This window comes from Labeo rohita, chromosome 12 (genome assembly GCF_022985175.1).
Source record: "Labeo rohita strain BAU-BD-2019 chromosome 12, IGBB_LRoh.1.0, whole genome shotgun sequence".
Taxonomy (NCBI): domain Eukaryota; kingdom Metazoa; phylum Chordata; class Actinopteri; order Cypriniformes; family Cyprinidae; genus Labeo; species Labeo rohita.
This window is the reverse complement of record NC_066880.1, coordinates 18,192,314-18,216,064: the sequence shown is the minus strand read 5'-3', so window position 1 is coordinate 18,216,064 and position 23,751 is coordinate 18,192,314. Positions and strand designations below refer to the sequence as shown.

The 23,751-nt window shown below is 35.3% G+C and overlaps 1 protein-coding gene across 2 annotated transcripts in view; it reads right to left on the bottom strand.

The window, feature by feature from the left end:
* Nucleotides 1–23,751, bottom strand: part of snx29 (sorting nexin 29) — a 158,598-nt gene that overhangs the window by 51,377 nt on the left and 83,470 nt on the right. For both annotated transcript variants that reach the window (XM_051123893.1, XM_051123892.1), the window contains exons 17-18: nt 19,946–20,001; nt 19,406–19,487 (exon numbers count right to left, since the gene is read on the bottom strand). In XM_051123893.1, coding sequence (XP_050979850.1) covers nt 19,406–19,487; nt 19,946–20,001 — 138 coding nt within the window. The remainder of the gene's footprint in view (nt 1–19,405; nt 19,488–19,945; nt 20,002–23,751) is intronic.

The following is a 23,751-nucleotide window of genomic DNA, read 5'->3' as shown; positions in this document are numbered from 1 at the left end:
GATCAAATAAACAGCTTTGGTGAGCATGAGATACTTAAAATTCTTACTCATTCTTAATGTTAATCTTATGTAAGAGCCAGCAGTGAAGAGAAATACATAAATAAAATAAGTTGTATGCTGCTGAAATAACAGAATAAATAAATAATCTAGGCATTGAGCTGGTGTGCCATCCTCAGCCTGACCTTTCTGTCCAACATACATCGATTTCATTTGGTGTAAGATCTGAGGCGTGATGCCCTCTAAAATTCTAGCCACTGTGGGTCGAGTCAAACAATACCAAGAGCCAGCGTAGGCGTGAGGGAGTGATACAGGCAGGACGGAGGAGACAGCAGCAGATGGGCCCATAAATACTGTTAGTCTGGGTTAGTGCGATCACACGGCAGCATGCGAGGAAGGCAATTAGTGCTTGAGCTGCACTAAGAAGTTTATTAAAGGTGTGATTGGAGCTGATCACAGCTGGATTTTCAGGGAGATGTAAAATGATTCAAAAGGAAAAATAACAGATGGGGAATAGTGGAAAAAAGCCAGTGGTGCACAACCAGTGGGTTACAGGTCTGTTCCGACTGGACAGCGAAAATGAAAACAAAACCAAAGCTAATGCAAATGCAAATCATAAACTGTAACAAAACAGAAGATCATGCATTGTTAGTACAGCAAACTCAACTCAAAAAAAAGGAGGTGAAAATCATCCCAGAAACCAATTAGTCCCAATCAAACTAAGTTAACCAAATTTGTCTACAGTTAGATGCCAATATGGACAGGTTGCTTGACCCATGTTTACTTCAGCCTGGGTTAATTTTACACTAAACATGAGGGGATCATCTTAAATATTGCTTCACTTACAGCTAGTATAAAAATGGTTTGTGCCAGGCTACATTTGTTAAAGTTTCACTTAAAGAAGTTCACTTCCAGAACAAAAAAATTACAGATAATTTACTCACCCCCTTGTCATCCAAGATGTTCATGTCTTGCTTTCGTCAGTCGATAAGAAATTGTTTTTAGAGAAAAACATTTAGGGAATAATCTCCGTATAGTGGACCTCAGTGGTTTCCCCAAGTTTGAACATCCAAAATGCAGTTTAAATGCAGCTTAAAAGGGGCTCCAAACGATCCCAGCTGAGGAACCTTTATCTAGTGAAACGATCAGTCATTTTCTAAACAAATTGACGGTTTATATACTTTTTAACCTCAAACGCTCATCTTGTCTATTCTCTGCGATGCGCATGTGAACTCCTTGTAATTCAGGCCAATACAGTTAGGGTAGGTTGAAAAACTCCCATCTCATTTTCTCCTCCAACTTCAAAATCGTCCTACATCGCTGCAGAAGTACCGACCCAGTGTTTCCAAAGTGAACATGCAAAGATCAAACGTTCTTTACAAAAAAAAAGGGTTCACATGTGCATTTCTGAAAATAGACAAGAAAATAACCGATCATTTCACTAGATAAAAGTCGGCTGGGATCATTTAGAGCACTCTGAAGCTGCATTTTGGAAGTTCAAACTTGGGGGCACCATTGAAGTTCCTGAAATGTTTTCCTCAAGAAACCTAATTTCTTTATGACTGAAGAAAGAAAGACACAAACATCTTGGGTGACAAGGGGGTAAATTATCTGTAAATTTTTATGCTGGAAGTGAACTTCTCCATTAATGGCTGCCGAAGGCATGAAACTATGGAAATGCAAGCATGAAACAACCAAAATTAAAAAAAAAACATTATCTTTCAATTTTCCCATCAGTATATCTGGTTCCTGGTAACATTAAAGAAGAACTCCACTTCCAGAACAACAATTTACATATAATGTACTCACCCCCTTGTCATCCACGATGTTCATGTCTTTCTTTTTTCAGTCGTAAAGAAATTATATTTTTTGAGGAAAACATTTCAGCATTTTTCTCCATATAATGGACTGATATGGTGCCCCGAGTTTGAGCTCCCAAAATACAGTTTAAATGCGGCTTCAAGCGATCCCAAATGTGGTTAACGATGTGTGTAAACGATCCCAGCAGAGAAAGAAAGGCCTTATCTAACGAAACAATCGGTTATTTTTATAAAAATAATACAATTTATATACTCTTTAATGCCAAACACTCACCTTGTCTTACTCTGCCTGGACTGTTTTTGTTCCTGTTCATGACAGTTAGGGTATGTCAAAAAACTCCCATCTCATGCTCTCCCTCAACTTCAAAATCATCCTATATTGCTGTTTTACCTTTTTTACCTTTACGATCTGAGTTTTTCGACACTCCCTAACTGTCTTGAGCCAGAGTACACAGAGTTCAAGGACTGCAAGGCAAGACAAGCATTTGAGAAAAAAAAAAGTATTTAAATCCTATTGTTTTATGTAAATAACTGATCGTTTTGCTAGACAAGACCCTTCTCCCCTTGGCTGGGATCGTTTACAACTGAATTTGGGATCGTTTGAAGCCGCATTTAAGCTGCCTTTTGGAAGTTCAAAATTCGGAGCACTATATCAGTCCTTTATATGGGGAAAAATGCTGAAATGTTTTCCTCAAAAAACACAATTTTTTTACGAATAACGAAAGACGGACATAAACATCGTGGATGACAAGGGGGTGAGTACATTATTTGTAAATTGCTCTGGAAGTGGACTTCTCCTTTAATATATTAATTTTGTTTGATAAGAGCGTTAGGTCCAATATATAATTTGGGTCTTAGCAAGACCATCTGAGAGTCACTAAAGTAAGAAACAAGGTTATATTACAACAAAAGTCAAGTGTTCAAACAAAGAAGAACTTTCTAACACTCTCAAAAACCTGGACCGATACTGACCATACAGTCCATTCGTACCCAGATTCATTCAGCAAGAAAAGCAGACAGGTCATTTTACCTGTTGGTATTGCCCAGTTTATTTTCCTAAATTAGCTTGCTCCTAATATGCTACTATACATATAGATCTCTCTCAATTTCCCAAGCCCCATCCCAGTTATTACCCAATCTGCTCTAGGTGCATTGCCTTAAAGGTTAAGAGAGTGTGATAACTATAAAGATGCAATCTGGACTAGTATGAGCACAGGCCACCACACAAACCAATACAGCCAAAAAACATTTTGATTCTTGTCCATTTAACTTGGCTAAATTGCTTTTTAAACACCTAATTCAACAGGAGGTTAATGTTCTATAAATGCTACAAGTATATACTACCATTCAAAAGTTTGGGCCAGTAAGAAATTGTGGTAACACTTTGCGTTAAGGTTCATTAGTTAACTACATTAGTTAACATGAACTAAGAATGAACTTCTACAGCATTTATTAATCTTAGTTATTGTGAACTTCAGCATTACTAATGCATTATTAAAATCACAAGTTATGTTTGTTAACATTAGCTAATGCGCTGTGAACTAACAAACAAATAATGAACAACTATATTTTTATTAACATGAATAAAGATGAATAAATAGTGTACTAAATGTATTGTTCATTTTTCGTTCATGTTAGTTAATATATTAACTAATGTTAACAATTGACACCTAATTGTAAAGTGCTACTGAGATTATTACATTCATTTAGGAAGGATATATTATATTCATAAAAAGTGGCAGTAAAGACATGCATAATGTCACAAAAGATGATGTTTTATATAAAATCTGTTCTTTTTGAACTTTCTATTCATCAACAGGTGCTTAAAAATGTATCACGGTTTCCACAAAAATATTAAACAGTACAAATGTTTTTAACATAATTAGAGATGTTTCTTGAGCACTAAATCAGCATATTAGAATGATTTTCGAAGAATCATGTGACACTGTAGACTGGACTAAAAATGCAGAAAATTCAGCTTTGCCATAACAGGAATAATTTAGTTAATAAAATGTATTAGAATAAAATATATACACACACACACACACACAAGTATATAGTATATACTGTATACATAGTAATTAAGATACATTCTATTCATGTCACATCCTGAAAATAATTGAAACATTCAAAAAGTTTAAACAAGCAGCAGCAACTACTTTATATGGGTATGTGTGTCTCAACTGAAGCACAGAAAACGATATCAATGCAAATGCAGTCATAAATGAGAAACACAGATTCTGTATTTCTCAAACATCACCAAATGCAGAAGGAATGCAAACACTGAGCTCAATGGAAATCTGCAATAATGGAATATCATCACATTTTTCCTCACATTTTTCAAACTTGCTATCATATTTTCCCCCACATGTTTCTGTTCCTGGTCTCCAATAGTCTTCTCATTAAAAATAAAATTGAACAAATGATGCCATCTTTCATTTGCAGGTTACATGTCATGCTTGTTGAGCCTCAGTGACACTCAAATTATGATTCTTTTTTTCTGAAATGTCCCATCTGGACTTCATTTATAAATAATTAGCTGTCAAGTCTTTCTGCTCTCAAAACTGTCAAAACTTGTAACAGGCAAACAAACAATAATAAGGGAAAGGAAGCTACTTATTGGCGAGTCTGTTTTTCACCCACAGTATCGATTGCTTCAAAAGTGAGTTTAAAAGTGCATCACTGCAATAATTGGCCAATTTAAGTGTGTGTTCACACTTGTCATGTTTGGTTCGATTAAAACGAACTCTGGTGTGATTGCTCTGTTAGTGCGGTTCAAGATGTGACGCTACGCAACATGATTTCGTGAAGGAAACAAGCAGTGCATCCAAAACAAAATGAGCAGAGGGCAAACATGGAGCAACAAGGAGGTAAAGTGCCTTTTATGAGCTTTTTGCGAGTTCACAGGTGGTGAAAATAAAATCATATACTGTACACGCAACAACGAGCGCATTTGGTCCAACTGCATTAGATGGGTCATTCTATAATTGTGAGTACATCTCATGTTCGTGAAGTATATTTTCATCAATGCAAAGCCCTGAAGCTTCATTCTCCAGTACACAATTATGTTTTTCCCCAATCACACTACTATGTTGAAAATATCTTTTGTTAAAAAATGATGTTAACATTAAATACAACCCTGGTATTCAGCCGTATTTTGTAAAGCTACTCATTCTACTCTGCTTTTAAGCATGAAAATAACCTCAAATATAAATTAATTTCATAGTTCTGCCTTCAGCTATATTAGGTTGTCAAGACATTTGGGTGTGCGCTTCAAAAACAATAAGTGTTTATTGTGACATAACTTGTTTTATTTGTGTCCAAAAAACCATTGTCAGCTAAGTTACCCACAAAAATGGTTTGTCCCATTCTCGCATAATTTGCACAGTACGATGATATTTCCTCTAGAAGCACATGGATGAAACACTAGAAGTTATGTTCTCTCTCTTTCCCCTAATATTGGTTAAACTAGCACACCTGTGTCAAGAGTGGATTAAATGTTACACAAGTATTACTGCTGCAAATTTTAACAAGATAATTTAACTAAAACTTAATGTTTTGTTTATGAAAATATATTTCTAAACATACCATATGCTCAGTAGTTCTAGGCTTCTATGTTGAGTATAGGCCCAAAACACTAAAAATGTCAACTAAGTTACCTGTCAACTGTGTTACTCAGTAAAGGTAACAGGGTGGACAGTTCATGTTTGGGTTTTTTGGAAAAAGGAAAACTTTTTTCTTCACATACCCCTAATTATAGAATGACCCAGGTGTATTCGACTTAAAGCGGCACTGAGTTACAGTGTGAACGCACCCTAAATCATGCTTAAATTCTTCAATAGTACTTTACACTTTTTGTGTATGGTATGATTAGATTAAAAAAAAAAAGCTTTGGATACGCCAGTTTAGGAGAACGTATATATATATATATATATATATATATATATATATATATATATATATATCCAGATAAGTCTCATTATTTTAAAATGAAATATTCAAGAATGTGACACATATTGCTTGGGGCCCAAATCAAGCATTCATGAAATACTGATGGCCACAATATTGCTCTCAAATTTATTATATTTGTGAAAGGATTTAAAACTTCACTTGAGCAGACAAGACAGAAAAGCAGAGAAGGGAAAGGCAGGGGAAACTGAGAAAAGAGAGTTTCAGGGAACTGACATCTTGTCTCCTCATCCAGCTATGATGAAGTCATTGAACCTACCCAGCGTTCAGTGAGGTTCTGGCCCCAGTGAGCTCTAGCGGTCCACTTTGTATGAATTAGTCATGAGTGCAGCTCCACAGCCGCCATAATGAGGATGAGTAGGAGATCAGTTCTGCTTTGTAACGAGCACCGTTCTAAAGGTTAAACATATACTCTCACACCTTCACCCTTCCCCAGGTGTTAACCTAATAATCAACTATTCAGACATGAGCAAATACCACAGCAATAAGTGACCTGCCATTACCTATGACCAACTTCTGGAAATCTCTCAGTGTGATTGATAATACATGAAATAAAACTAGTATTGTAATGTCTACACACCAAAATATATTTAGGCCTACATTTAAGATTTATGTATTTAAAGGGATAGTTCACCCTAAAATAAAAATTCTGTCATTAACCTTCATATCGTAACAAAACTCAGGGCTCCAGACTAACATTTGAGTGTAGGGCTACAACAACTCCTCGATTCTATTCGAGAATTCGATTAAAAAAAAAAAAAAAAAGAAAAAAATCATCGATTGCATTTTGCCCATGACGAGTCATTGGTAAAATATCGGAAGTATCCACATATTAAACCTATTTAAGAATCATAATAAAGCATAACGCTATTAAGAATCATCAAACGCTACGATTTATTTAAATAAATATATACAATGCAGGATTAATATACGCACTTTAATTATTTACATGCATGGGTTAGGTAAGTGCATTTTAGAGTGGCTCTTTTACTCGTTTTGATGTCCACATATTCTAGATATTACAGTGGCTGTAGCATTTCTATTATAAAGAATTGCCAAATATTAAAGATTAAGTGGACATTTGAATTAAATGTTGTTGAGTCAATATTAAACAGGGACTAGATTGCGCAGTAAAGTGTAATAACAATTGTCACGCCATTGGCGCCCTCTGCAGGCATTGGATATAATGCATAATGTACATTAGCTCTATTGTTTATAATACGTTATGTATTTTAACATTAGTTTTATTCAAAAAAACATGAGCCTCATTGTTATTACACATGTATTTGAAGTCATTTTACAAGCTATTGTTCACTTACGTCTATTTTTATTACTACAAAGAAATGTATTCGAATTATCCAATTACTCGATTAATCGTCAGAATAATCGTCAGATTACTCAATTACCAAAATAATCATTAGTGACAGCCCTATTTGAGGACAGTGGCACCAGCGCCATTAAGTTCTACAGATGGTGGCGCCAGAAGCAGTTTTAGTATTAAAATATAGATCATTTAATCATAAAATTATTTTGCATTAACAAGTACAGTTACTGATAATATTGGTCACACTTTATTTTAAGGTCAAGTTCTCACTATTAACAAACTGTTAACTACAGCTTTTGCCTCAATAAACTCCTAATTTGCTGCTTATTAATAGTTAGTAAGGTAGTAGTTAAGTTCAGGTATTGAGAAGGATTAGGGATGTTGTATATGGTCATGCAGAATAATTGCTTTATAAGTACTAATAAACAGCCAATATGTTAATAACAGGCATGCTAATAAGTAAATAGTTAATAGTTAGAATTGTTTCTTATGCTAAAGTGTTACCATAATATTACTTGTTCATTTCTTGTCTAGTTTATGTTTATACAGATTTGACAGTAAATCACTAAGCTTATTGGGAAGCATACAAAATTTACTTTACAGGTGAAAAATCAAATATTTATATAGAAAATGTATATATTCTACTCTTATTAAATGTACCATTGTTCTTCTATAGTATTATATGGAACTGACCAACTTCAGTGATTATGTGTGATTTAGATGCAAATTGAAGAAAAGCTTGTTTTCAAGGCACTCTGCGACTTCTCTTACTTCATACACAAAAATGTGCAAAACTTGGACAAAATCTTTTCTTGATGATTTTATAATAGTGATTTTATAATTTCAAAATATAAAGTAAAAAGTAGAAATTAATGATTAAGAAGCCAAAAAATGCTCCTCTGCTGCCATCTACTGGTTATAATGGTGATTGTATGTATTTTTTGATTTTACATAAACATTTGTTTACAACAAAGAATAATTTGGACATCTCATTAAAAATAACATTCAAATTGGATCATTTTAGAGCTTTAAAGTGCTGGTAATAGTTGAAAGTCACTGAAAAGTGCTTGAATTTCTCTCTCAAAAGGTTGTACAAACCCTGAAATGAAAAAAGTAATAACATTCGACTATTTCTGCCACAACAGTTAGCGTTAATATTTCTGGTTTTCTGACGTATGTCAGCACTGTTTGATCTGTTTATAACAGAGAATTCTGTGCAGAATTTGAATAATTCTAACTAGATCTCGCAGCAACATTATTCATTCTGCAGCGAATTCAAATGATTCTCAGTGGATCTTGCAGCACCTTGCAGTAACAATGACTCAAAATCAACTTTGGTTCCCGAGTAAGGCTGTTGTGGGCTCGAACAAATTTGTTTGTGTTGCGGTGATAAATGGTCCATGCTGTGCAGCTCAAACGTAGCGCTTCTTTTGTTTTGTTGCTGTTTGATGTTTCACATATGCAACAGAAGTGGCAGTGCTTCCGAGCTGAATAACTCAGGGGTCGCACCAGTGAGACCACTTACAAAATTTAGTCACACCGGCAGAAAAAATAATTGCAAAATGCGACCATTTGGTTACAGTCTGGAGCCCTGCAACCTGTAAGACATTAGTTTATCTTCAGAACACAAATTAAGATATTTCTGATGAAATCCGAGAGCTTTTTGACCCCGCAAAGACAGCAACGTAACTACCACGTTCAAGGCCCAGAAAGGTAGTAAGGACATTGTTAAAACAGTCCATGTGACATCAGTGGTTCAACCATAATTTTATGAAGCTAAAAGAATACTTTTTGTGTGCAAAGAAAACCATGCGACAGAAAACTGGAGCTTCACAATTGAATTACAGGTAATAATGTTCAGTTTCTTGCACAAACTGATCGTTTCACTTCATTTGACCCTCATTTTGACCCTGAATTTTGTTTCGTGTACCTGCTTTTTTGGCTTTCAAAGTAAAGGAACCCATTGATAAAATCTTCTTGTTTTTTTTGAAGAAAAAACACACATCATCTAGATGGCCTGAGGGTGAGTAAATTAACAGCTAATTTTCATTACCGGATGAACTATTCATTTAAATTCATGCCTAAACATTTTTCAGTGTAAGGGGCCGAATGAAAACAACAAAACTTCAGAACAGCTGGATACTTTTCCTATATATAGATGTCGTCTTGTAAAATACAACCAAGAAAAATGAGCAACGATGCATTTAGAGTGCCCTCCCTGCCAGATTTCAATCAAATGGAGTGGCACAATAGCCGGCGGGCAATTTTTAATGTCGACGTGCAAAGTACTTTGCAATTAATAACGGCCCGGCGATGATCTGACTGCAGTGAGAATCATTATCTTACTAACCGTCATCGTGATTCTCATTATAATCATAATCACCGGCTTCACCATCCTGATCATCATTACACTATAATCAGCGTAATATCCTTCAAAATACATATGCAAGGTTCAGCTTTGCGCACTGCGCCGTGCTCATGCATGCAGCATCTGTCATTTTCCTTTTTAAGTCAAGCAAGATCCAGTTTAAATGAGACTCTTTTAATGTGCAGGCGACTGGAGGCTGTGATATTGATATTAGAGACTTCTCTGGGGAGAGACGATGACATGAATTATGGAGATGTCCACTTTTCCACAGATTTATACTAATTCAATAGTCACTTATGTGTGCATATTCAATGCTATCACTAGAGGAGTCATTTAGCATGAGCTTACATAATACCAGCGCTCAGTTACTGTAGAGCGTTCACGTTAGAAGACACGAGTACAGGCACATCTTTTGGTTGTGTTCCCATCCTAATCATTAGCTATAGGAAATATTCAGAATGGAAATAAAAGGGAGAGGGGGGAAAAAAAACAAGAGTTATCAAATCTCATTAGTTCATAAAAACAAGAACTTTGTGGAGTACGGAGGCACTGGGCTCAGCTGGTTTTGCTGATCAAAGGGAATAACTCATTTAAAAAAAACTGAATTCTGAGTGAGGAGTTCAGTGCTTGTATATGTGCACTTCAGAAAGCTAAGAGCAAACCCAAAGCACTGGAAGAGGAAAAAGTACAGCAACACCAAGGAAAGCCTTGCAAAGGAAGCTATTCCAGCCCCTTTTTAAGTATTGAGGCAAAAACACTATTACTTTGTAGAAGCCTTCAGAGTGCGTAAAACACAGGCCAGAGTCAGTGCCAGGATGATCTTAACAAATTGTCACACTTCTAAATAAGTAACATGAAATTTACAGCTTTGTCATACATGCATATGTAATCTGTTCAAAACGCACATTTATAAATTTCAGATTCTGTCACATCTTGGAACCTCATAATCTGCAGAGATAAAATGGCGAATGATAGATTTAAAGGCATCAAAAAGGAATGTGAGATATAGTATATTTATTCATGTTCACTGTCAACAGAGCTGGGTAGTAACTAATTATTTGTAATCTGGATTACATAATCAAATTCCAAAAATTAAGTACTTATAATTAGATTACATTATATTTTAAAATACTTGTGATAGGACTACAGTTACTTTTTTATTGATTACATATCATTCCCACAATATCAATAAATTATTCATAATATATGTTGGGATTGCTGGGATTGAGATCTGAACCTCTTTCACCTAATATATTCACTTAAAGTACCCCTGAGATATTAAAATAAATATTTATAAATATCACATTTTCATGGTTCTCTGATACTGGTTAATGGACATGTGACATAAAAACAAAAATAATATTACATTTTTTTAGCAAGTGTTTTATTTTGATTGGTGTTATTTTTAAAAAAATTTTTTTAATAATTTATTTAACATTTTAATGACAAAATTAATGGAATATATTTTCTTACTTTTTTATTATGATACAAGACTATCCTATTTAAATCAATGTGATAAATGAGCTGGGAGAAACGTAATCTAAAAGTAATCTAAAAGTAGTCTAATTATACTACCTAAAATGTGTAATGTAATGGATTACATTACTAACTACAATTTTTGTCATGTAATTTGAAATCAGCAATGGACTACAATTTGATTGCAGCTAAATCGTAGGTACAAGTTATGTAGCCAGTTCTGACGGTCAATCTTCATATTATAAGATATTTGGGTAAAAAACAAACAAACAAAAAAAAAAAAACAATATTAATTAGGCCTGGCAAACGATTAATCGCTTCCAAAATAAAAATTTGAGTTTGCCTAATATATGTGTGTGTACTGTGTGTAATTACTATGTATATAGAAATACACACAAATTAATGTATATATTTAAGAGAAATATGTTATTTATGTGCAAAATATTTTTATTTACATATAAATTCTATAAACAATTCTTAAATATATACATGAATGTGCTTGTGTTTATATATACATAACAATTACACAGTACACACACATATATTGGGTAAACTCAAACTTTTTTTTTGTATGCGATTAATCACGATTAATCGTTTGCCAAACCCTTATATTAATAAATATTATAAAAAAATATTGTGACATTTAGATGTGGTATTTATACATTTAGACCTATTTATAATTAAATAAATAATGTTATGAGATTAATGTTTAAATACAAAACTCTAAATGTAGACCACCAACTCTAAAACCACCAGCAGGTGGCAGCAAGTGTTCATGATTGAATCACTGAGTCATTCAAACGATTCTTTCAAAACAGCTGAATCCTTCAGGAGCGAGTTTTTATGAATGGCTTAGTGATTTGCCCAAGCCAACATGGATTCCTATTCGAAAACAAAAAATTTACAAAAACAGCACTCTTAACTCTTGCTCGTGTCATATTGCTGAATTGTCAGGAGCATTTTTGCTCGCATATCTTGACTTTTCCAAGTTAGCAGCTTGTACATTAAAACATATTCATTTAAAATGTTAAAAAATGTATATAATGATCAGAACCAAGTGCAAAGCCGCTATGTTAATGAATGGAATTTCATTCGTGATCGCAAAGATGCTTCCAGAAACGAATTATTACACCTGTTCTAAAAGTGGGAAAATGAATAAAACTGCAAGAATACTTTCTTGTAAGATATTATGATGTTGACTAAGTGATTCTTGAGCTGCAGTTTTTTTAAATAACATTAGACAGTCTGAATCAGACCCTCTCTTCTGATAAACTGCAGCATGAACAATGACGTGCAAGTGCAACGTCTCATTTCAAACTGAACTGAAGTATCGGGAAATACTGAATATCACATAAAGCATATACACAGCATGTACTACACAAAGCACAGAAGAAAGACATTTTGGCAATCAACATTTTGGCAAGTAATGTTTCTGCTGCTGTGCATTTTCAAATGAACGTTTAAAACCGTGTTCCTGCCGTGCATACAACATCTCTTACGGTACCACCATATGGCCCTGGTGAAAAAAACAGCATATGCTGGTAGGCATGTTTTGATGCTAGGATGCTGGTTAGGTATGTTTTGGTGCTGGTTTAAGCTGGTCCTTTGCTGATTTATGCTGGTCCTTGACCATCAACACAACCAGCATAAACCAGCAAAAACCAGCAAAGGACCAGCATAAACCAGCTAAGGACTAGTTTAAACCAGCATCAAAACATACCTAACCAGCATCCCAGCATCAAAACATACCTACCAGCATATGCTGTTTTTTTCACCAGGGGGACGATACTACCATTTAAAAAATGCAGTGGCACCGCCGGTACTTTTAAGCTTTAGTATCGCGATACTACCGTAGTACCGGTATATTGTGCAACCATATTAGGAGGTAAAGTGGCTTTTTATGAACAGACTACTTATCTTGTTTATATGCAGACAGTAACTGTAGAGAGAAATATAGGGGGCAGTATGCCCCCTGGAAAAATTGCTTGGAAAAAGTTAACTACTAGGTCAACATTCATTTTCAACCAGAGGGATGAGCAGAACAGAGAGGGGGTGTGATTCAATGAAACTGACCTAAATATAAGAGCAGCATCTGCACACACCGCCCCACAACCTCTTATATTGCATATGTCAAGATACCCTACTGCTCAGAGTAATTTTTTTTCCACATGCAATTTAATTTACTAATGCATATGTTTTCAAATGTTGCATATAAACGGGAATATATAATAGTTATGGCTGACAGAGTGGGGCCAGCCCCTGGAGGGCTCGCCGTTTCGCCAATCCTGTCTATGTGTATGGAGCAATGCAAGGTTGCACTTCTTTAGTCTCCACCTCTGATGTCTTTGAAGCAAGCAGATATGAGGGAAGGGTAAGGAAAAAGAACAAGGAGATGAAAAGAGAGAAAGGTGTATCCTGTAAACGCGTGACCACTGATGAGAGCTGCGATTGCTGCCTGCCACCATATAAAATTCCTTAATAAGACACCATCACCACAGCAACACTGATTTACAGCGGACATTTACAAAGGCAGAGCAGCACCATTAACACATGAGAATGAGACCGCAGATCACACATACACCAACGGGCAAACCGCACACAGAATACAGGCCATTTCTGCAAGATATCACCAAGAACGTTCGCACTGAAAAAAACAAAACAGCAAACCGACACAGCCCCTGTAAATCCACATTATAACAGTCATTACATTCGCTTTTTTAATAACCCTTTCCGGCGGAATTGTGTAAGGTTGAATGAGTTGTTTTAGGCAGCTGTTATATTTTTTCATTATGTGACATGAAACGGAGGAGGTCGAATTCTTCACAGCAAAACAAAGCTGCGGTAATATTAGTGAAGATCAATTACATTCTTTCTATGGAATCCAACAGCAGTCTGATTTATTTTATAGAGGGTAATTTCGAAGCACAGACAAGAGGCAAAAACACGAAAGTGGGAAATGGAGTAGCTGCAATTTTGGACGGTGGTGGTAATGTGCCATAATCTGCTGCCAGGAAAAGTCTGATGCAGGACCCCAGACTAAAAAATTGACTCTGGAGCCACTAAGTCATAAAATGAAACATTCAGGAGCCAGATGAATTTTTTTGTTGCTGAATTATAGAATCATTCAATTTAGATCAGAATGTACTGTCATCCATGCTGATGTACATCACACTCTGTACTTTTCCACTTTGGCATTGTTAGAAGACCAGTTAGCATGTGGAATGGCTGCAGAAGTACATTCATAAAAAAAGGGTTTTGTTCTTGGAGCTCATAGCTTGTAAATGTGCTGCCTTTCAATCAACAAATACTGCTGCCGACTGTGATAAAGAGACATTTGATTAGTTCAGCAGCAAGACCAAATAAATGAAAACAGCATGATATAATGTCCAATTATACTCTGGGGCTGTTGAATGCTTGAATATGATTGGCTGATGAATGTTCTAAGGTGTGCAATTATTTCAGGGAAATGCAGGGCTAAAGTACTTCCTTACGGCCTACAACAGCAAAAGAACCAAAAGCTGCAACAACACTGAGCAAGCAAATAAATTTAATAAACAACAAGATAAAAACGACAAATAATTTCCATGTTTTTGCCACAAAATTAATTTTTTTTATGTATGGAAAGCACATACTCTCTTCTTTCCGCTCTCTCTTATGAACAAATGCACACACCCACAGTATGAACATACACTGACACAGATACATGTTATCAGTGCTGTCCTTATGATTTTTATTAGTAAAACAGTTTAGCAACATTTCTCACAAGCAAGGTAAACAGCACTGTTCTTGAAGAAGATAAACTAACATTTTCACTACTGGTTGAGACGCTGTTGCCAAACACTGCTGAGAGATGCACTCAGGTAATTTACACATGCTTAATATATCTCTAACTCTAATAACTTAATTAATAACTGCTATCAGTGGCTCATGCCTCCGTTACTAACAACGTTTTGGAATTAGCAACAGAGGCGTGGGATGAGATGCATTATAAATTAATGCTATACACAAGAGCATTTTAAGGACAAAAACCTGATGAATGTCTTGAAAGTCATCATTTGAATTATTAGAAAATAATGCATACCGGGGGTGGTGATGAGGCCATGACACAAAGTGAAATAATTGACAATGGGCTGTTGAATTATTAGAAATTAATGAACATCCGAGGTGGTGATGTGGCCACGACACAAAATGGAATAACTGACGACGGGCTGTTGAATTATTCCAAAATAACGCCCACCTGAGGTGATGATGCGGTCACAGTGTGAAGTGGAATAATTGACGACGGGGCATTGAATTATTCTAAAATAATGCACACCCGAGGTGGTGATGTGGCCATGACGTGAACTGGAATAATTGACAACAGGCTATTGAATTATTGGAAAATTATGAACACCCGAGGTGATGATGCGGTCCCAGAGCAAAGTGGAATAATTGATGACGGGCGTTAAATTATTAGAAAATAATGAACACCCGAGGTGATCATGCGGTCCCAGTACGAAGTGGAATAATTGACGGGCTGATAAATTATTAGAAAATAATGCACACCCAAGGTAGTGATGCAGCCACAAAACGAAATGGAATAATTGATGACGGCCCACTGAGTTCTAAGAAAATAATGCACACCCAAGGTGGTGATGTGGCCACGACGTGAACTGGAATAATTGACGACAGGCTGTTGAATTACTGGAAAATAATACACACTCAAAGGTGGTGATGCAGCCATGACACGAAATGGAATAAATGATGACGGACTGTTGAATTATTAGAAAATAATGCACAGCCGAGGTTGTGATGCGGCCACGATGAGAAGTGGAATTACTGATGATGGGCCATTGAATTATTAGAAAATAATGCACACCTGAGGTGGTGATGCAGCCACAACGTAAAGTGGAATAATTGACGACGGGCCGTTAATTCATGATTCATTCAGTAATAACACAAATTCTTACAAAATTAATTTACAACAATTACAAATATAATATAATATAATAATATAATATAACTGTGTGTGGGGGGGGGGTGGAGAGAGGGAGAGAGAGATGCTTACAGATGCTTATCTATGCCATAATAGCAGGGGTTAACAGGTTAACCTTGGACCCTTGGTGCACTCAGCAACACTCAACCTCATTTTTCCCCCGCCTTCTCTCTTTCAATGTACCAAAGGCTTGGTTAATGAACAGACCCCGGACAACAGCAGTAAGGGTTGCCTTGACCCTTACACTGCACTCTTCCATTACTTTTCAAGAACACATTGTTGTAACAGACATGTAATAAGAAGTATCATATTTGGTTAGAGCCTAGTTTCCCTTTGCTATTCCTGTCAAAAAAACCTAATTTCTTGACCAATGGCTCACTGGATATCAACAAAAATCATGCCAAGCTCTTAAAAAATGACAGAGCTTTGCTACATATAACCACTAGTGGACATCTCTCTGTATAAAAGATAAGATGAAAGCAAGTATATTCTAATACATATAAACATGCTGATAACATTAGCGCTCACGTGGAAAGCACACTGTTTGGAGTCATCAATCATATCAGGAAATGAGAATATACTGGGTTAAACCTAAAATAATGGAAAGCATTATCCATCAGTCATGCCTTGAAAAAAAAACAATGAATCTGTTTCCACTGGGATCCATTTCAAGGCCAGACTCAAGGGAACACTCAGAGAAAATCGAAAAACACTGTCAAAACCAATTCACTCAGCAAAATCAACTAATACGTGGGGGCACTATTGCTACTTAGTAGGGTCTCTTGGTAATCTATACTGTTACAGGAAGTGCATAGGTCACTCTTGTATGAAAACAGAAAAATTACAAAGTGTCATATCGTCGTATCACCCGTGTAAACAATATGTCAACATGCTGGGTTATTTTTTCAATAACTGAGACCGGGTTGAGACTGTCAGGTAAAGAAGCTAGGTTAATATGACCCAATTTAGGGTGATAATCATTCATAAACCAACAATGCTGGGCTGGGAATGCGGACGTGAAAGAAGCTATGTACGCTGATACCACTTCACAAATCCAAGTTCGTAGCACTTATAACAGAAATATGAAAAATGTAAGAAAACTAATCAAAATAGAGAGGAGATAGAACTTCGATATGGACTGCACCAAGAAGCATGTTTTATTAAAACTGGAAGGTTTTGTCGAAGTGTTTTCTCTCATATTCAGATCACTTCAGCAGTGACAGGTGAGCAGGAACTTTACAAGCTGGAATGGTGCTTAAGGGGACTGATTAAGTTTTCATTGGCGAAAGAAAAAAAGAATGACAAAAACTGGTCAAATGCATTCTTAAACTTCAGCTATTCAATAATACATTTTTAAAAAGCAATTTCATTTTAACTGTATAAGCTGCATAACTGTTGAGTTGCTGCATACACATGCATATGTTGTTTTTGCTCAATAAATTTTCACCTTTTGATTATTTCTGTTGCTGGGTTGGGTTAAATTGTCCTCTTTTGACCCAGTGCTGGGTTGCCAAAATTAATTGTTTTTACACCCAGCATTTTTGTGTATTGTGGATGATACACTGTTCTTCTGTTTGGGGCCATTCTAATATGCTGCTCTTCTCATTTACTGTGATCTACACCTCACATTCACACTTTGTATTTAAACCGTCTGTGACAAATATGTTGTAACAGTTGTAAATGCAATAAAAATGTGACGGATTATATACAGATTACATAATGGTTAACAGATCATTAAAATACCATGTCTGTATTAAAAGCTGCTTGTCTAAACAATCCGGAAACAGTTTCAGCTTGTGTCATATCACAGTAAATATATGTATTTAAACCATTTTGACAGGCATTTCTGATTTAGTCTTAGTCTTTATCTTGAGACTAAAATGCTTAATAGTCGCATTTTAGTCATTTGAGTCCTTCATAGTTTTTGTCAACTTTTAGTCATTACTTTTAGTCAAACTGCAGTTACCAACATTTATTTTGGGAGCTATTTTAGTCTTCAAACAAAAACAATCAAGTTTTTTTTTCTCTAAAGTTTACATAACCCAAGAAGTATTAAAAATACCTTAATGCCCTTTTAGATATTGAGTCTTAACCGACTTTCCTTTGGGCATTTTCATTTTTAAGGCACTATATGGTTCAGTTCCAGAGATATTGCAATTTCAGTATGGCTCCAGGAGTAAATTGTTAAAATTTGCAGTGCACATTTTCAGTGGTCAAAAACCAAAAGTGGGTCAGTTTGCAAAAATAGGATACTTCTTTTCTTTTAAGAGGAATGTCTGAAGAACAAATAATGCTGAAACTAGAGATGCACCTTGTTTCCTTCCGTCAAGACAACAGCATTGAATATACCTGAGTGCCATAAATATTCTTTTTCTAAAGCTTGCATGCCTATAACTCAAGAAGTATTAAAGATATCGCAATATGATTTTAGATTCTAGTTGTTAATAAACTTTTCTTACATTTATTTAAGTTTACTTTAATTTTCAAGGCCCTACATTGTTTAATCTCAGAGATATGGGGATCTCCATATCCAGATTGTTAAATATTACCATTTTCAGTGGTTGAAAACCAAATGTTAGTCACTTTGTATACAGCTGATACTTATTTTTTTTTTAAAGAACAATGTCTGAAGAAGAAATATTGTTGAAATTAGAATTGTATCTTGTTTCCCTTTATCAAAACAACAAAATTTGAGCTGGGGAAGTTGTTGAAATGTGGTTGATTTGACACGGAATGACCCAGTAGTTAACAGACGTGGGTAAAGATATAATTGCAGTTTACATCTTGACTTTGTGTTTTTTAGCATTTAGATTAAGCTTAATATAAGTATAATATATTAATAATTATCTATTCATTTAATTTAAAGAAGACCTATTATGCCCTCTTAGGTGTCCCCAGAAGTTTCAGCTCAAAATTTTGAAAATGCAATTTTGAAAATGCCTAATTTAAGTGGAAGCAGAAACACGCTATTTTCATGCATGTCTCTTTAAATGCAAATGAGCTGCTGCTCCCCGCCCCATTTTCCAAAATAGGGCTGTGCCTTTACAGCTTGTAGCTCAGATACATCTGTTTGCTTTTGATTATCATGTCTATCGTGCTGAAATAATGAATTTTAAACAATATTAATTTAAACTTTTGATACAGGGTTTTTTGAATGCACACATCTGAAGCCTTTTTCACGTTTTATCAGTTGGTAAATGTACTGGGGACCCGAATATAGCACTTAGACATGGAAAAAGTTAGATTTTTACGTATGTCACCTTAAATACTTTTAAGTCATCCTGCAACCTCCCTAGAAGTTTGCTGAGGCCCCCCGGTTGAGAACCACCGTTCTTAAGGACTTAAGTAAGTTAACTTTCTGTACAGTCCAGCTGACAGAGCATTTCAGTACATACCGTGAGGAAAAAGGTGGTTAAGAGAAGATTAAAAAATTTTCCGGAGTAAATGGTAGATTAAATTCTGATTAAAAGAACTACCTGATATACATGATAGGCGTTGGCAGCCCGACCTTGAAGGAACACAGAAGGGATCCACACGTTGACAAGGGCACGTTGAGTTCTTAGAGAGACAGGGAAGGAGAAAACAAAAGGGGAAAGTCTAATTAGACAACCTAGCTACAATCACTTTTTCTGCCCAAGGGTATGAGAAAGAACTCCCTTGACAAAGAGAGGAGAAAAAAAATGACAAATATTGATGCCTTTAGCCATTAATGGAAAAAACTTCCTTTTACTTTACTCACAAGCTCAACATTGTATGAGTTGTTTTTAATGACTGACATCTTCTCATGTACAAAGGTTACAGCTATGTGAATAAGAGGTGCGTGAAGGCTCTAAATGTAAAAACAGAAGCAGCATTCAACCTCCCTATTTTTAGCACAATCTCCTCCGTCAGATCGGAGGCATCGCGTTATGGAATTCCATACCATCGATTTGATTCTCAAAAGAGGCTCGCTGTACACCACCTCCAACATAAATACATACAAATATAAAAAGAACAGCGAGTAGGAGGCCACTTACGTCTCGAAGTCAGATAGGCTGGGATCGTCAGAGGTCTGGCTCAGGTCCCCTGGCACCTGTCCAAAAGCAGAGTGCATGAGGCAATGGTGAGCATTTCTTTTTGCATCCAGCTGAGTTTGCTGATTAACACTGTACTGTTGCATAAACTTGCAAACCAGCTACATTCTGTAGCTTTTTTTCCTTTTTGCTAAAAGCACGACAGTCCAGCAATATTCACGGAAAAAACGGATTTGGACCCAAGGAAAAATTTGCGGTCATTTGCAACTAATTTTACTTTCATAATATAACATTAAATTCTACAGGAAACAAGATATTCAAGCATTTAAAAATAGGACAGCACTGAATTGTTAACAGTAAAAAAATCTATTCATTGTAATAATCAACATGTTCACCCCATAAGGGCCTATTTATACCCACCTTAATAGATTGATTTAATTGATGCATCTTAAAAAAAACGTATATGAATGTTATTACTATACTTTCCTATGAATCAGTCTATATCTACTATACTATAAATCCATTATTCCTGCATTATAAGAAAATACAATATAATGAATACAGGCAAGGAGTGAAAGAACTGTTAAATAAATTGATCATTTAATTGATTAAAAGTGACAGTAGGAAAAAACCTATTTTAAATATAAGCAGGTGTTTTGAACTTTCAAAAAATGCTGAAAAATAATGTATAAAGGTTTCCACTAAAAAATTAAGTAGCACAATTCATATTGATACGAAATGTTAATTAGCATTATATCACCATTTCAGAATGATTTCTGAAGTATCATGTGACACTAAGGACTGAAGTAATAGTTACCTTTGCCATCAAAGGAATAAATTACATTTTAAAATATATTAAAATAGAAGTTAAATTGCAAAAATATTTCACAATATTACTTTATTATATTTTAGATCAAATAAATTCAGGCTTGATGAGAATAAAACACTGAATGTACATACAGCTTTAATAAAACTACTTTCCCTAAACAAACTACTTGCCCTAAACAAACTTAAAATCTAAAATCACAAAGCTATTTTAGTATACCGTGATGCTGCTGGAAAATTACTGTGCTACAGTAACCTATATAAAGCTCTCAATGACTGCACATTTACCCTTCATTCCTGGAAACACTGAAGCCCAACCAGGAATAACAACGCTTTAATCCTATTTGAGTGTGTATCTTATCTCGTGGTGAAACTGTGGTAATGTCAGCATTTACAGTGGTCACAGGCTACTGCATCTTGGCAGGCAGTGGCACCAGAGAGGAATGGACACATGAGGCATGGAGGCTAGATAAACCATCCACCGTATACAGTTCAGCACAGTTACAGAAGGCCATGGTTCAAAGCCACTGCCGTCAGATGCATCAAAAAGTAATCAGTGGCCAACAGATAAGCAGTGAAGAGGAAAGAGCACAATGTGGCCTAGTGTGCCACTAGAGACAGACTGGTCAAATTAAATAGACACTTCATCCAAAAAACTAAAATAGCTTTGTGGGGGGAAAAAATATATTGGTATTTCCCTGCCAAAGCTCTTAAATCTCACTGAAATTAAAAAATAAATTAAAAATCTGGTCTGTTTTTCACACAAAGCTATCAAATGGTTTCAGAAGACTTGGATATTGCAAATAATATAATATAATATAATATAATATAATATAAGGTGTTTTTGGCCCTTTTTTAAGTTTGAAAGCTTTCTTAATATTGTTGTTTGGCAAGAGCAGTCAGTGTAACGATTCATCAGCAATTTTGTGTCCAATGAAAATAACAACAGTGCATAGATGTGGAATGACCTGAGGGTAAGTAGTAGGGTTGACAATACCAAATAACAGATGTTAAAAGAGAAGTTCACTTCCAGAACAAAAATGTACAGATAATTTACTCACCCCCTTGTCATCTACGACGTTTGTGTCTTTATTTCTTCAGTCGTAAAGAAATTATGTTTCTTGAGGAAAACATTCCAGAATTTTTCTCCATATAGTGGATTTCAATGGTGCCCCCAAGTTTAAACTTCCAAAACGCAGTTAAAATGCAGCTTCAAATGGCTCTAAATGATCCCAGCCGCGGAAGAAGGGTCTTATCTAGCGGAACGATAGGTCATTTTCAAAACAAATTGACAATTTCTATACTTTTTTAACCTCAAGTGCTGGTCTTGTCTCGTCTCTGCGATGCACATACTGTGTAATCTGGGTTAATACAATTAGGGTAGTTCAAAAAACTCCTGTGTCGTTTTCTTCGTTAATGTTAACATCATCCTACATCGCTGTTTTACCTTTTTTGTAAAGGGCATTTGATATTCCTTGCATGTTCACTTTGTAAACACTTGGTCAGTACTTCTGCAACGATGTAGGATGATTTTAAAGTTGGGGAAGAAAACAAGATGGGAGCTTTTTGACTTACCCTAACTGTTTTAACCGCATTGACCAAGAAAAAACAAAAAATAATTCACGCAGACCTAGACAAGTTGAGCGTTTGAGGTTAAAATATATATAAGTTGTCAATTTATTTGGAAAATGGCTGATCGTTTTGCTAGATAAGACAGTTCTTCCTTGGCTGGGATCGTTTACAGCCATTTGAAGCTGCTTTTAAACTGCATTTTGGAAGTTGAAACTTGGGGTACAATTGAACTTCACTATATGGAGATAATTCCTGAAATGTTTTCCACAAGAAACATATTTCTTATCGACTGAAGACAGAAAGACACAAACATCTTGGACGACAAGAGGGTGAATAAACCATCTGTACATTTTTGTTCTGGAAGTGAACTTCTTTAATCAATCTTTATTTTGATGCACCAATATCAATTAAGATGTTGAAATATGAACAAATCTTCACTAAAGATTATTTGCACCATCATTTATCTACCATCAAATAATCACATTAAGCTTTTGATATGATTTAAGTTCTAAGCTTTCAAAATCTGTCAGTTTTATCAAACGGTTCAAAGAAAATGTACTCATTTTGACGCTATTTAGTGTGGCGTGACTGATCGATGTAGTCACCTCAGATCAAGCGGCACATGAACAGATCATCTCTTTGTCTTTGCTACTAGTTATAGCAAGAAAAAGACATTAATGAACATCAGAAGGCATACTGAAATAACTATTTGTTGTACTGTTGTACCTGACTGTTTGTTTCATGTTTCATACACACAAAGACATCAGTAAAACAGCTTATAAACAATATGTCATGTAACCTCAAATCAAGGAAAGCTATTCAATGCCCACAGCTCATTAGCCAAATTAGATAAATATTTACTACATTACATTTATTTTTACATGTTTAATTAACCTGTTAGTGATGCCTTCATTCACATGGACTATTTTAACAATGTCTTTACTAGCTTTCTGGGCCTTGAATGTTGTATTGCTGTCTATGGAGAATTGAAAAGCTTTAGGATTTCATCAAAAACATCTTAACTTAATTTAAGATGAATGAAGGTCTTACAGGTTTGGAACAACATGAAGGTCAATAATTAATGACAGAATTTTCATTTTTAGGTGAACCTTTTAATGTATGTTTAAGTAAATCAAGTTTTTATGACTGGCATTGTTAAATTTGTATATTTTAACAAGAATTTGGAGTAGGAACGATTATGTGCGACTGTGATTATTAGATATTAAAATAAATAGTTGAATTGCATCTTTTGGATTCTGTTGTTAATTTTAACCTTTGACATTAATGCCACAACTGACCGTGTTCCCTGTATAGTTTATTGTTCTTGATGAAAGACACTGTTTCCTTATAAAATCTAACAGGTACTGTCATGTACATCCAAACTAACAGACATTGAATCAAATCGAACTGAA